General features: G+C 38.4%; 1 protein-coding gene across 8 annotated transcripts in view; it reads left to right on the forward strand.

Moving 5' to 3' along the window:
* The window catches only part of stim1a (stromal interaction molecule 1a), a 76,537-nt gene extending 62,998 nt beyond the window's left edge, over positions 1 to 13,539 (forward strand). The window contains exons 9-15 of one of the 8 annotated variants that reach the window (XR_012390521.1): positions 3,766 to 3,933; positions 4,028 to 4,128; positions 5,571 to 5,800; positions 6,509 to 6,589; positions 8,361 to 8,739; positions 10,913 to 12,205; positions 12,355 to 13,539. Coding sequence is in view for 4 of the 8 variants with exons in the window: in XM_005173392.5 (XP_005173449.1) it covers positions 3,766 to 3,933; positions 4,028 to 4,128; positions 5,571 to 5,800; positions 6,509 to 6,589; positions 8,361 to 8,739; positions 10,913 to 11,429 (1,476 nt within the window). In the remaining 4 variants the exon portion in view is untranslated. Of the gene's footprint in view, positions 1 to 3,765; positions 3,934 to 4,027; positions 4,129 to 5,570; positions 5,801 to 6,508; positions 6,590 to 8,360; positions 8,740 to 10,912 lie in introns of all 8 variants that reach the window. The other 7 variants (XR_012390523.1, XR_012390522.1, XR_012390524.1 and 4 more) reach the window with 7 other exon arrangements.
* The last annotated feature ends 1,609 nt before the right edge of the window (positions 13,540 to 15,148 follow it).

Raw genomic sequence — 15,148 nt, forward strand, 5'->3', positions numbered from 1 at the left:
AGTATGCAAATAAGTAGTATTTGTTAGCATTTGCCTTTGAGTATAGACAATCATTTTTGGTGCACTTAAACAAAACATGTTAAATATATAACTGCTTAATATTTTAATAAACAGTTATATCCTTTAAAATCAGAGTTTGGTCACCTTACAGCTTTAGAAATCTAAAGGAAAATACATTTAAATACAAACAGGTTATTGCAAAAAAAAGAATATTATTAACTTTATTAATTATTTTAACAAAATATCTTGTAACTCTTGATTTTTCCTGTTTATTAAACTATTTAATATTTTTCCCTAATAAATGAATTTGGGTGTACTAATATATATATATATATATATATATATATATATATATATATATATATATATATATATATATATATATATATATATATATATATATATAGCAATATGTCTGTGTATTTACAACATTATGGCCTTTAATCTACAGCCTTCGAAAACGGTTCATAATGGGTGAATCTGGTGCACCAGTTGCTTAATGACTCTACTAATATGTAAGTTGCATGATAATGTTGCATCATGATGTGCAAGGGGGGTATTATTGTAAAATAATGTTAATTTTCACTTAACACCCTAGTGTATTGTCTGGAGCCATGATTATTAATTTAGTTTTCATATAATTGCTCTTTTGACTTTAAAACGGCCTTTTTTATTTTACTTGTCAAATTTTGCAGTTAACACTTCAGATCTGTAAGAAAAGCAGTGATTGAACCTGATCTTATTATTGTAATAGGCTCCAATATGTCAATAAGTGCAGAAGCAGTAACATATGTGACAGTATTTGGTTTCAATTTGCTTAGGTAATGTGTATAAAATCCACAAGTGGCATGTCTGGATAGAAATAATCAAATAGAACTGAACTGGATGATTTATTTATTTCTCCTCTGCACAGATGCCCCATGTTGGCCTATTAAAACCCTGGTGCTGATTGGGTATTCTGGGTCAGAGAGTGGTGCAAATCTCTGTAGGTTTGATGCTCATTAGTGCCGTTCCAAATCTCTCCGACCCCTCAGCCCACTCCCAAAAGCCCTTAGTGGATGAGATCTGTTTATTTGCCTCTCTAATGGAGGAGTTTGTTAATTGTGTTTATCTTAGTTAGGTTAGGTTGGGGTGCGAAGCCGATTTGTGGCTAATTAATTTGAATCTTGTTGCAACAAAAGGTTTTAGGTGATGTAATTTATGCTGTTTATTCTCGTTAGCTTGCCAAATGAGTCATTCATGAGTCACGTAAATAAGCTAATTGTCATAATCGCTTATGCAAATTGTGGGATAAATAGAAGAGGCTGAAAGGTTAAAATACTATCTTGCAATTTCGGGCTCATAACATTGTTTGTTTGTTTTCTGGCATTTACTGATTTTAGAAAAATTATATTAATTTGTTCTATTTTTATCTATTTAAAAAGAATATACATTGGCGCAGTAGGTAGTGCTGTCGCCTCACAGGAAAAAGGTTGTTGGTTCAAACCTCGGCTCGGCTCAGTTGGCGTTTCTGTGTGGAGTTTGCATGTTCTCCCTGCATTCGCATGGGTTTCCTCCGGGTGCTCCGGTTTCCCCCACAGTCCAAAGACATGTGGTACAGGTGAATTGGGTAGGCTAAATTGTCCATAGTGTATGAGTGCGTGTGTGAATGTGTGTGTGGATGTTTCCCTGAAATGGGTTGCGGCTGGAAGGGCATCCGCTGCATAAAACAGCAAGAAGATTGCTGGTTCGACTCATGGCTGGGCCAGCTGGCATTTCTGTGAGGAGTTTGCATGTTCTCCCTGTGTTTACGTGAGTTTCCTTCACATGCTCTGGTTTCCCCTACAGTCCAAAGACATGTGGTACAGGTGAATTGAATAAACTAAATTGGCCGTAGTGTATGCGTGTGAATGAGTGTGTATGAGTGTTTCTCAGTACTGACTTGCAGCTGGAAAGACATCCACTGTGTAAAACATATGCTGGATAAGTTGGCGGTTCATTCCGCTGTGGCGACCCCTGATAAATAAAGGGACTAAGCCAAAGGAAAATGAATGAGTTAATGTTTACTCATTTATTCTTTGCTGTGTTGCATCACTAAAATGTTTGTTTTCTGGCATTTAGGGTTTTATGTGACCTGGTTTTAATTGCTAACTAAAACGAAACCATAAAGTTTTATCAATAAACCAGAAAAACTGGAAATAAAATGTGTAAACTAAAATATTAAAATATTTTGAGCTATCAACAGTTCATCTTGATATACTTTATTTATATTAAATTGTAATATTGTTATATAAAATGTTACAAATATATATAAAAAGAAACATTTAAAAAAACATTTAATATTGTAGTGACAATATGTGATACTATAGTGATACTGTACATTCATTCATTCATTCATTTTCTTTTGGCTAAGTTTTTCATCAGGGTTTGCCAACACAGAATGAACCACCAACTTATCCAGCAAATGTTTTACACAGGGGATGCCCTTCTAGCTGCAACCTAGTACTGGGAAACACGCATACACTCACGAATTCACACTCATACTACAGTCAATTTAGTTTATCCAATTCACCTATAGCGCATGTCTTTGAACTGTGGGGGAAAAAGGAGCGCCCAGAGGAAACCCACATAAACACGGGGAGGACATTCAAACTCCACACAGAAATGCCAACTGGCCCAGTTGGGACTCAGACCAGCGACCTTCTTGCTTTGAGGCGACAGTGCTAACCACTGAGCCACCATGACGCTAACTGTTGTGATACAGTGAAACTAAGGGCGTACTCTATGTACAGTTGCCTTGAACCGGGCCAAAGCACGCTTGTCCCCCCTTCCGTCTCCATTGACAGCCCGCACTCACATTATATTCGGGCCTGGGCGCACTTATCGTGATCGATGATGCGCTGTATAGTAGAGAAATATTTCACTGAACAGATCAGCCACTTTTGATGCTTATAAACAATCATAAAGTCCTCGTGCTGCAGGAATTAGGAGGTTTGCTGAAGGTGCAGTGAGGGGTTTTCGTCTTTAATAATCTACAACAGTTTGCATTCGTTGAACGGTAAGAATGATTTATAAATCCATATGAAACAGTCCCGTATCATCTTCAGTTTCGGGCTCTGGCAAGCTTTGCACTCACACACAAGCGTACCACGGCAAAGCCTAAGTGAACCGCACGCTGGCACACATCTTCTAACCGAGCCAGGGCCGGCCAAGTGAACGTGCCTGAACCCGATTCAGAGCACTTACACTTCTCAAATGATCCGGGATACGGGTTGGGCAGTGTTTGGATAGCATAGTGTGAGTTGGCCCTTAAATAATGGTTGCACTTTTTATTTTTACACTCCTGTTTTTCATATAATGTTTTTTTTATTATTTTGTTATCTATATATATATATATATATATATATATATATATATATATATATATATATATATATATATATATATATATATATATATATATATATATATATATTATATATATTATATATATTTATTTTTTATTTTATTTTTTTTTTCCAAGTGATGTTTAATAGTGTTTACTATATCTTTTCACTTCTTTGTTTTGAATTTCTTCATCGTAAAAACTTGAAACTGTATTTTTACATACTGGATATCTGCACTCTTGAATTCAGACCACAACATTTTTTTTAAATATGTCTATAAAAAAATTCAGCCTTGAAAAATTCTGTTTTCTTACATTTCAGATGTTCAATATTAAAGTTATGAGATTCTATGGCATATATGTTGTGTTCTGATGTGACATGACTCTGGCGCCTCCTGCAGGTACGGATGGCTCTGAAGAAGGCAGAGAAGGAACTGGAGTCTCGCAGCAGTTGGTCTCCTCCTGAAGCTCTGCAGAAATGGCTGCAGCTTACTCATGAGGTGGAGGTGCAGTACTACAACATCAAGAAGCAGAATGCTGAGAGACAGCTGCAGGTGGCCAAAGAAGGGGTAAGCAGAGCTTTTAGAGACAGAACCCTGGTTATTATTTATTATTGACAGCATGATGTTAATTTTCTTGAAAAAATGTGAAATGATTTCATAGGCAGAAAAGATTAAAAAGAAGAGAAATACTTTATTCGGGACGTTCCATGTGGCTCACAGTTCTTCGCTGGATGATGTGGATCACAAAATACTTGCAGCCAAGTAAGTCACTTTTTTTACTTAACTTAAAAATAAAAAAACTTAAAAATAAAAAATAAAAATTAAAAAAGTTCCTCACAGAACAACTTTTAATAGTGCTTGGCAAAAATTTATCGAAATTAATCACAGCCAAAACAAAAGTTTGTTTTAGGGCTTATATCGTTTGAGCATCAACATTGCAGTGTGTGTGTATAGTCATATTGCAGGATTAGACTGTTTATTAAATATGAAAAAATAAAGATGTTATTATATATTATTAATTTGGAATTATTTTTACAATGATAGGTTCATTCTGCTGTGGCGACCCCTGATTAATAAAGGGACTAAACTGAAAAGAAAATGAATGAATGAGGACCATGTTATTTTACATATGATTGTTTAACTTCTGTACTTCAGTACTTTTAGACTCGCCAGAAAACCATAAAGCACTCTTTATTCATTATATTTGCTTGTAATTTATTATATTTTATGCAGATGCACTGTATAGAAAAAATAGAAGAACTAAATGAATGAAATCTTTCTAAATAGAGATATTCAAATCAAATCATCTGGTGAAATGATATTCACATCGCGATGTATATCGTAGATTTTCCAATATCGTGCAGCCCTAGTTTGTTTAGACATAATATATGAGTTTGTATTTTATGTATTTATTTTGTATATGTGATACAAACACATAAAATAAAACTACAAAAAAAAAAACCATAAATTTTTGTCACGTAGATATTTTAAAAACTGGTTTGTGGTTAAAACTGGTTTGTGACAAGGATGATAGAATTTCAGTTTTTGCTTGCACTCCTTAAGCAGAACAGAACTGTTAAACATATACTGGCCTATTTTTAATGTAATCAGACAATGGTTTTCATCTGGAGAGACATTAAATAAAATCATTTTAAATGTGAATCTTTCCAAAGTTTTCAAGTTTTAGATTTTTATTTTTTCTTGTTATTCTTGTTATTCTTCTTCTTCTTCTTCTTATTATTATTATTATTATTATTATTATTATTGTTAGTATTAGTATTATTATTATTAGTATTATTATTATTAGGGTGTTTAATTTTATGTATTATTTATTGCTGTTGATTACTTTTTTGTTAACATTTTTTATAATTATAGAAAGGTGATATTTATAAAATGTGGTAAACTGCTCTCTCTTATAAAATGCTCTCTCTTCCTTTAAGCGATTTAGAAAACTCTAGAGCAGGGGTGTCCAAACTCAGTCCTGGAGGGCCGGTGTTCTGCTGAGTTTAGCTCCAACTTTCTTCAACACACCTGCCAGGAACTTTCTTGTATATCTAGTAAGAGCTTGATTAGCTGTTACAGGTGTGTTTGATTACGGTTGGAACTAAACTCTCCAGGACAATGGCCCTCCAGGACCGAGTGTGGACACCCCTGCTCTAGATTGTTCTCCAATGTTGATCTCCTCTGTATATCCTTGACTCCAGGCAAGCTTTAGGTGAGGTGACGGCAGCCCTGAGAGAGAGACTCCATCGCTGGCAGCAGATCGAACTCTTAACAGGCTTCACGCTGGTCCATAACCCAGGCCTGCCCTCTCTGGCTTCAGCCCTCAATCTGGACCCCAGCTTCATGGGCGGCCGCGGGACACCCCAGCACTTCATGTCCGACGACATGGATGACATGGATGAGGACATTGTGCCACCAGGAACACTTCAATGTAAGGACTTGTCGGACAGTGATAGGGATCAGTCCCGGTCAGTCAAACCCCAGCAAAGACCTCAATGCAATTTGACCAAATCCAAAAATCTGTAGTCCTTAGTATGTTTGTTTTTTTCATTCCATCTGTGAGTAAGCTACTGAAGTGTGTTTGCACATTTCATCTTTTCTCTTTCTGCTGGAATATTTTGCCCACCCCATCTACAGGTCTGTATTGCACAGAAGAGAGTACTTCAGGATCATCACCATGCATTGTTGTGATGTGTTTTTGAAATAGCAGCTATGCACTCTTTGTACATATCTCTTTTTTCTGGTTTGTATTCAATTTGAGCTTATGGCGTAGATCTGAAGAAATGGGTCCATGAGTTGACTCCATCTGAATTTGTAAAAAAAATTTATTAAAATAAGCTCAAAGGAACCACAAAATAGTTGTCTTCTCAGGTACGAAGCACAAAATAAAATTGGTGTTCATTGGGTAAAATATATTTAATTTGATATTTATTCCTGATCTCTCTCTTTCTACAATATTTGCTTTATTTTCGCTAGGAACTCACTCTTTGAAGATTAGATGGCTTAGGGATTTACTTTTCCTTCAAGAGTTTTATTTTAATGAGCAAAAGGTTTGCCCAAAAAGCTGTTTTGACTAGCTTTGTGTTAGAAGTGAAATGATTAACAGTCGCACCCTACCCTTGCCCCTTACCCTCTCCAGATGCAGCATGGCTAATGGGCCGTCGAGCAAGTGATCTCTGGTCTTTGAATTCGGATTGCCAGTCGTTTTGGAAGAACTCTGGTGGGCTAAACTATCATGCCCTCTACCCCAACCACTCCTCTCACTTCCTCTTGTTTTCTCAAACCAAACAATTCTCTCTTTTAAAGCAGCGTGCTGCCCATAACCCCTAGCTACTGCAAAGGGAAACTGGACAGAAAGAATCGCTCCCAGTCTACACCTCTCTGTCTTGTTCTTCTCCCTAAATGTGAAATGGCTTACTCTAAAATGGCTCTTATTGTTTTCGTCTGATTTGTGTGTAGGACACCACCAAGAAAATTTCAGACATGCATGTTTATTCTTATGAGATACTGTTTTATATTCTTCTGTAATTATTATTTTTTTTTTCTTAATGCACATTCTTGGTCTTACCATAAATAATTAAGTACCAAATTTTTGTAGCCATCCCAAAAAATGTATATAATGTTCAGTGCTTCCCACACATACTGTAGACTTTACTTGGGCGGGCTGCCCAGGTATATTAATGGCCGCTCAAGTATATTTAGTGACACTTTTTTTTACTATTATTAACACATCCTTTTACACGCTCAATTTTACAAACATCCGCGATCGATTAATTAGCGAAAAATCTTCTCTCGTTTACTAGTTTCATTCTTTGCCTGCGAGACCTGTCAACAATTGTGCAGACAGTTTCATGTGCTCTTTAGACCCACAGGGACGCACATTTTTGGGACTTAAAAAAATTTGCTTTCACTTTCTAAAGCTTGTATGTGTTTTTGCATTACTCTTTTATTAAAGACTATTTTCCGCCTGGTTTTTTACTACTGACCGTGCTTGCACAGCCGCGATACTGAGAGAAAACGTAAACAATAGATTCATTAATTTAAACGACTCAGAAAAACTTTACTATATACTCCGAGAGGACGAAATGACATCTAAACTATATATCTATATGTGCATTATTTGTAATGGTTAATCAATGCATTTGCCTTATTTAAAAAAAAAAATCTACTTGTTTTAATCTTGCAATTACGATCATTTTTAGAGACATTTATTTCTCATTTGCGGATTATTTTATTAATTTGATAATGTTAATATATTACATAGGCTTTTTTATAAACATGTCTAAAATGCTTTGGCATTCAGGAATACTTTAAACTTGAGATGCAGATTTTACTTGTCAGAGTGTGTACATGGTTCCTGAATAGCATAAAAGTGTTTCTTTTCTTTGTTTAAAAGTCTTTTTTACTTTAACTCACTGAAAAGAAACTGTTTCATAATTAATACAATTATTATTAAAATTTTTTATTATGTTTTGTTTGTCGCATATAGTTAACTATTTATGTGACGTGGGTAACAGTTGTTTCAATCCGGCTACCACCGCAAGTATATTTCAAATCTGTGGGAAGCACAGATGTTTTTTTTATTTATTAATATTCTGTACAGCTCTAAAATGCATTGCAATATGGATAGAATGAGCTTCATTTAACTCGTATTGAAGTTTAATAAACACTTAGCATAGCTAATGGGGAATCTTTTGAATTATATTTGTAGAGTTGTAGAGTCATTCTAGTAGAAACAGGGAATGCAACATCAAGAGATAGATGAATGGGTCGCTTGGAGTCTAAGCCTGTTCACAACTTCCCTTTTGCACCTTTTTCTGGGAAAAGCCATAGCACCTGTAGACACCTGTATATTTTTCCTATCTAGCACCCACCTGAGTCTCAGTTTCTTCACCTTCTCCAGCCTGCCACCCATCACCCGGTGTTATTTTAGTGTGTGCGTGCTCCAAAATGGCTTCACTGAGTGACCTTATTGTTTTGTTTCCCTACAGCTCCCAGTATGATGTCACTCCGGCAGCGTCACATTGACCCGCAGATGGCTCTGGGTTCGCAGAGGTTGGTAGAGAGTTGTCTTGCACTTGGTGGGCAGGAAGGGGAGGGTAGCCTATACTCATCCAGGCCTAGGACGGCGATGCGCCAGGCGCGCAGCCAATCCTTTGGACAGTTCGAAGCTCTGGGACTGCCTCCACTTTCCTCAGCCATGTCCCATCCTGCTATCTACTCTGCCTCCTCATCCCACATTCCCCACTCCTCTTCCGTCGCCCCTCATGCATCCCACTATCACTCTTCACATTTCCAGCCCATGGACACCATCCCAGACCTCCCCTATGATGCCAGCCCAGAGCGTCCCCGCCATTGTGGCAGCCATGGGTATTTTGTTCTGCTTGCTTTGTGTTTCTCACCTAGCATGGTTGTGGGACTTGTTTGAAACACTTAACATACTTCACTCTTTTTGGTGACTTGTGTGGTTTGTTGCAGGGATTGACTATACTTACTATACCAGAGATCAAGAGTTCACACTTAGCTGATGAATGATTAAAGCTTGTTTGGCATGCTGTCCCGGGAGAGAGCCCTGAGCTCATAAGATCCTCGAGCCTGGGGCTCCCTCCGGTTTGCAAGGCGAGTTGGGAATTTGAGCTCAGGTAGATCTCGACACTTCCCCTGCTGTAGTAGCTAATGAACAGATAGTGATTGCTCTTAAGAGATAGCTACTGACTAGGAGCAGGTCTATGTTGCCAATTTGGATTAATCAATTAACTTAAGTTTTTTTGATTGTTTTTGGACGGTGAGAGGAAACTGGGGAACCCAGGGGAAACATAACAATAGTCAATACTCGGCACAGAAACGTCGACTGGCTTGGTAAGGACTAGAACCAGTGGCGTTCTTGCTCTGAGGCAACAGTGCTAACCACTGGGCCACCGTGCCACCCATCTGAGAAAGGGGGAGGTGTAGGGGTGGAAGGGGGGATTGTTTAAAACGAATATGGTTGTGTCTGAATCGTCTGATTGGATTGGATGGGGGACCAGCCGCAAGCTATCATAAACACGTGATCCTCTCGAAATTAGTTTATAAATAAACTTTACTTCATGACAACTTGCAACTTGACCATGTAACTTGCTTGCACCCTTCCCTTTACTTGAAACACTCTCAAACCTGCATGTCCACTGAATTTACTGTGTTGGGCCGGCGAGTTCAGTTCTGCTTCTGGAGGGTCAGCATTATGCAGAGTTCTTTAAATCCAATGGGAGTTTTGTTATTAGAACTAAAGTCTGCAAGAAACAACCCTGTGGGAATGTAATTGAAAAGCCTCGTTTTATCTTCAAATTGAATGTGTCTGGTAATCCAAAAGATCTTGATTAGCTGGTAATCTGTTGCTGCGTCCGAACCGCATACTTCTGTACTATATAGTACGCTAAAATCAGTATGCGAGCCGAGTAGTATGTCCGAATTCATAGAATTCGAAAATCAGTAGGCGAGAAGTACCCGGATGACTTACTACTTCCGGCAAGATTCTGAAGTCCGCATCCCATGCATGCTGCGCTATCCCATAATGCCCCATGAGAGAATTCATGAATGGGACTGAAGCGACGCAACTGACGCAGGTAGGTCATGTGACCATGACAAAATGGCGGATGTAGTACGTCCGAATTCCATTCATACTTTTCACATTCATACTGTATAGAATGTACTTTTCTAACGGCCGAGTAGTACGTTTGAATTCAAATGGAGTACCTACTGACTAGTAGGCAGTTTCGGACGCAGCCTGTGTTCTTTTGGGGTTGTTAGCAGGTGCAGGATTGATCACCCCAGGTTTGGGGTGTCTCTGTGTTAGGTGTCCAGTCCAGGTACTACTTCCAGTACAACCTTTCTACAAAGTCTAGCTTGGTCCTGCACCAAAATATTTTCCCATAAGTTTCTGAAAGGGCATCATTGGTCCTCCAGGTGTGTCTTTTGGGTTAAAGCTAAACTGTCAGAAGGTGGCCCTCTCAGTGCAGGCCTGGACTATTGTTATGTATAGCTCTATGCATAGCTTGCACCTCTCTAGCTTTAGGTATTTAACCTTAGCATGGTGTGGTTCAGTTTGGAAGACTTAAGCAGCGTCCGAAATTGCATACTTCCCTACTATATAATATGTGAGTAGTGTTCGAATTTGAAAAACAGTAGGCGAGAAGTTCCCAGATGATCTTCTATTCTGGCAAGATTCTGTAGCATGCATCCAATGGACACTACTATCCCACGAAGCCATGTGAGACAATTCATGAATGGGAATGAAGTAATTCAAGTGACGTGTGTAGGTCATGTGATAATGACAAATGGTGAATGTAGTACATGCAAATTCCATTCGTTTTACTCGCATTCATTCTATATCGTAAGTTTAAATTCTAATGTAGTACCTAATTGAGTGGTATGTGATTTCGGACGCAGCTTTAGAGTAGATTCAGTGGGTTGAATTCAAATAGCAGTTTTAGTTTCAATGGATTAACCTGGATTGGTTTGACATCTCACACATGCATTGATGCTAATTTCAATGTTTTCTGCACAGGGACTTGAATCGTTCCGATTCAGATTCATCCTTGTGTATATCCCAGACTGGCGAACAGCTACGCCTATCCTACAGTTCCAAAGGATTCCCTGTAAAGCCCACTTCACTCCTGCATGGCCCTCACTCTCGTTCTGAAGAGGGAGCCCAGTCTCACACCCACAATGGAGGAAACAGAGTTCACGATGGGGGACCATCTCCTGATGGAGTTCCCGATAGTCCCATATTAATGAAGAAGTTGTATGGCATCGAGAAATCCGCCAGTATGAGCGAGATCCATGGCTCGCAGGCAGCAATGTCCATGTCGGAATCATCACGCTCCTTAAGCCCAAACTCCACTGAACCCGACACGCCGTCCCCCACTGGACTGACTGGGGGCAAGGCTGGAAACCGCATACCCCAGATATCATCCAAAAAGAGTCCCCTAGAGGAGGACAGCGGCTCTACAGGTGAAGACACTGACTCTGCTGCCAGTCGCAAGAAACACACTTTCAAGATCTTCAAAAAACAGAAGAAATAAGACAACTGGACAATTGCTTTGTTTTTTTTTCTCCCCGTACATTTCTTTTTGTCGTATCATTGATTATAAATGTGTTGATTTACTTTTTTTTTTCCTTGCCCAATTTGGTCAGAAGTTACCTTTCGAGTCAGAACACCTTTCCAAGATCTTTATTGAAACGTTCGCTTTTTCAGAGGAACACTGGAACAAGCACGGTTTGGGGATGTGGGTTGTAACTATACACCTGTGGGGAATGGGTTGGACCTTTTTTTGGGAATGTAACTCATTATTTATTCAGCAGGAGATAGTGCCAGACTTTCAGAGGAATCTGATGGACTTTTCTTTCCTTGTATAATCCTTGTATCAGTTTGCATGTCTTCGCCTTTGTTTGATTGAACTTTGAATGCTCCTAGATGTTTGCTTGATTCTCGTTCCCCTTGGCTTAAAACACCGAATAGCTTGGTTCTTCAGTTTCAATCAGCAACACTCCTTTGTCTTCGAAGTTCAAATGAATTGTCAACGGTACTCTTTGGTCAGTGTTCGTCGATGGTCTCAGAATCTGTAAAAGGGCTGATCTATAAGTGTGAATCTCCCCTCAAATACGTTGCACTATTTCTGAATGTTAATCGGTTTTGTAAAAAAAGATTAAGAGTATGCTGGAACACGCACTAAAACGTTTACAAGAAACAAGACACTGAAAGTATCTCCAAGGCTTCAGGGATTTTTTGGGATGTAGAAGAATTAAGGGACTCGATTATTTGATCTTTGTTGATCATTCCAAATCATTTACTACAGGGGTGCTCGGTCTTGGAGGGCCGGTGTCCTGCATAGCTCCAACTTTCTTCAACACACCTCCCTGGGAGTTTCTAGTATACCTAGAAAGAGCTTGGTTCAGGTGTGTTTATTTGGGGTTGAAACTAAAATATGCAAGACACCGGCCCTCCAGGACAGTTTGGGCACCCTTTATTTAGTGAATCCAAGGTGATTTTTGAATATGCACATGAATGTTTTGGAACTTTTGCTAGTATCTTCGCCCTATCATCTGCTGGCTTTTTATAGTGACATCATCTAAGCTCCGAATAGAACTTTGTTTCACTTCATTCGAATGAAACCAAATAACTACAGCTTCGATAGATGTTGTTTTGTATTCAAAGTGCCAGACTAAATCAGTCCAGAATATTTAGAAACGTCCAAAAGCTTAGATTTTAGTGTTGTTTGACCAATGATTTGATGTCTGATCTTAAGCAGACTTGCTATTAAGGTCTAGATTGTCCAAACCATTGTGGAATCGTCTTGATTTGCTCTTCTCACTTGTTTGAGAGAGATAGAGGGCTTGGAAATATTTTGTTCACGTTGATTTGTATCTACAGGTGCTCTTTTCTATCATTTTAAAGCAGCTTAAACCACTCATGACTGCTGTAATAATGGAGTGAGTGCTCTTGAAATGGTCCGATGTTCTAGCAGATGGATTTTACCACTGTGCATTTTCAGAGGAAGTGGAATCCACTCTCTGTTCTTCTTGGGGTTTACATGATGTTCATCAAGATAAACTAAAAGCACACTTTCTGAAACGAGAGCTGGTTAGGAATAAAAAGACTCAGTGAGGGACGTCACTATGCATTTTATTCGTTTATTTCCCCACAGCCTATGAAGGTCAGATGTATCAACTAACCTGGAGGCAAACCAAAGCAGCGCTGCACGAAACATCACCGGTTTCTTCTCTGTCGTTTCTTTGGTGTAAGATGTACAAGACCACATCGAAATGTATAAAAACAAAAGGTATAAAACTACGCGGATGTATTTGTTTCATCTGCACCTCTTTTGCACGAAGAAGCTCTTTTGTCAGTGTGCGCGCCGTGTCAGTCCGCTCCAGTAAACTGCACATCACTGTGTTGATGCATGTTTTCAACATCAGTTCTCTCGAACATGGACGGGAGCTGTTTTGGACTCTTGTGCCCCTGCTTATTCCCGCTCACTTCTCCGTTTGAGCTATTTATGCCTATACTGTACAGACAGAAGTGGAGAAATGAAGCAAACTATGATAATTTTGCATCTTCTGTAATGTTCAGAACTGTAGTCTTCAAATTTTATGGCACTCCTGCATGAAAGCAATAAAAATGTTTTAAAAAGAGTGAGCTTTCCGTTATTTCCATTGATGCTTTGTCTCAAAGAATTATAGTGTTTATCCATTGATCGATTGAATTAATATGTCTTTATATATTGTGTTCTATCTAGTTGTCTATCATTTTATCAGGTTTGTCCATATATCTATCTATCTATCTATCTATCTATCTATCTATCTATCTATCTATCTATCTATCTATCTATCTATCTATTCTTCTATCTATCTATCTATCTATCTATCTAGTTCTGTATCATTCTATTAGTTTTATCCATCCATCCTTATATTGTGTTCCATCCATAGCTCTGTTCTATCTATATTTGTTCTATCATTCATCTGTCTATCTGTCCATGCCTCTGTCTATCATTCTGTATTTTTATATTGTCTATCCATAGTTCTGTATCATTTTACCAGTTTTACCATTCCATCTTTATATTGTGTGCTATCTATAGTTCTCTATCTATCTATCTATCTGTCTATCTATCTATCTATCTATCTATCTATCTATCTATCTATCTATCTATCTATCTATCTATCTATCTATCCATCCATCCATCTATCCATCCATCCATCCATCTATGCATCTATCTCTATCTATCTATCTATCTATCTATCTATCTATCTATCTATCTATCTATCTATCTATCTATCTATCTATCTATCTATCTATCTATCTATCTATCTATCCATCCATCTATCCATCCATCCATCTATGCATCTATCTCTATCTATCTATCTATCTATCTATCTATCTATCTATCTATCTATCTATCTATCTATCTATCTATCTATCTATCCATCCATCCATCCATCCATCCTGTGTTTTACCTACAGTTATGGCTATCATTTTTTCTATCTAACATTCTATCATTCTGTCATTGTATCAGTCCTTCTATCAATATATTTACGAATGTACAAGTCAGGAAATCATGTAATTTCCTAGAATTTTGTTAGCCTATATTCATTCATTGATTTTCTTGTCGGCTTAGTCCGGGGTCGCCACAGCGAAATGAACCGCAAACTCATCTCAGAAACATCCACACACACACACACACACACACACACACATACATATACTCCGGACAATTTTAGCCTACCCAATTCACCTGTACCGCATGCCTTTGCACTGTGGGGGAAACCGGAGCACCCGGAGGAAGCGCACGCGACCGCAGGGAGAACATGCAAACTCCACACAGCGACCTAACGACCTTGCTGTGAGGCGACAGCACTACCTACTACGCCACTGCGTCGCCGTTAGCCTATGTAGTGAATGTTAATGTTAATGTGAATGTTAATTCAGTGAGTGCCACTCCGTTACTATTTCCTTTTATCAACCGATCCGGTCAGCGAGGACAAGCTTGAAGTAGGCACAGCTAGTATTGAAAAGGAACTAAATCCCACATTATATACAACACTAAACAATGATAAACATATTTATGTATGCCAGTTACCCCATAGCTGTTTTAAACACTGGTTTTCCATCGTTTAAAAATATATATATCTACACCAATCAACGACAGGCAATCTAAACTGCACTTGAGAGTAGGCTTAATTATTCATGAGGATCCTAGATTTGCATTGGAGGGTGGTACTGTTCGTTGTGTTTACTTAAACTCTT

Source organism: Danio rerio, chromosome 15, assembly GCF_049306965.1.
Source record: "Danio rerio strain Tuebingen ecotype United States chromosome 15, GRCz12tu, whole genome shotgun sequence".
Lineage (NCBI taxonomy): Eukaryota > Metazoa > Chordata > Actinopteri > Cypriniformes > Danionidae > Danio > Danio rerio.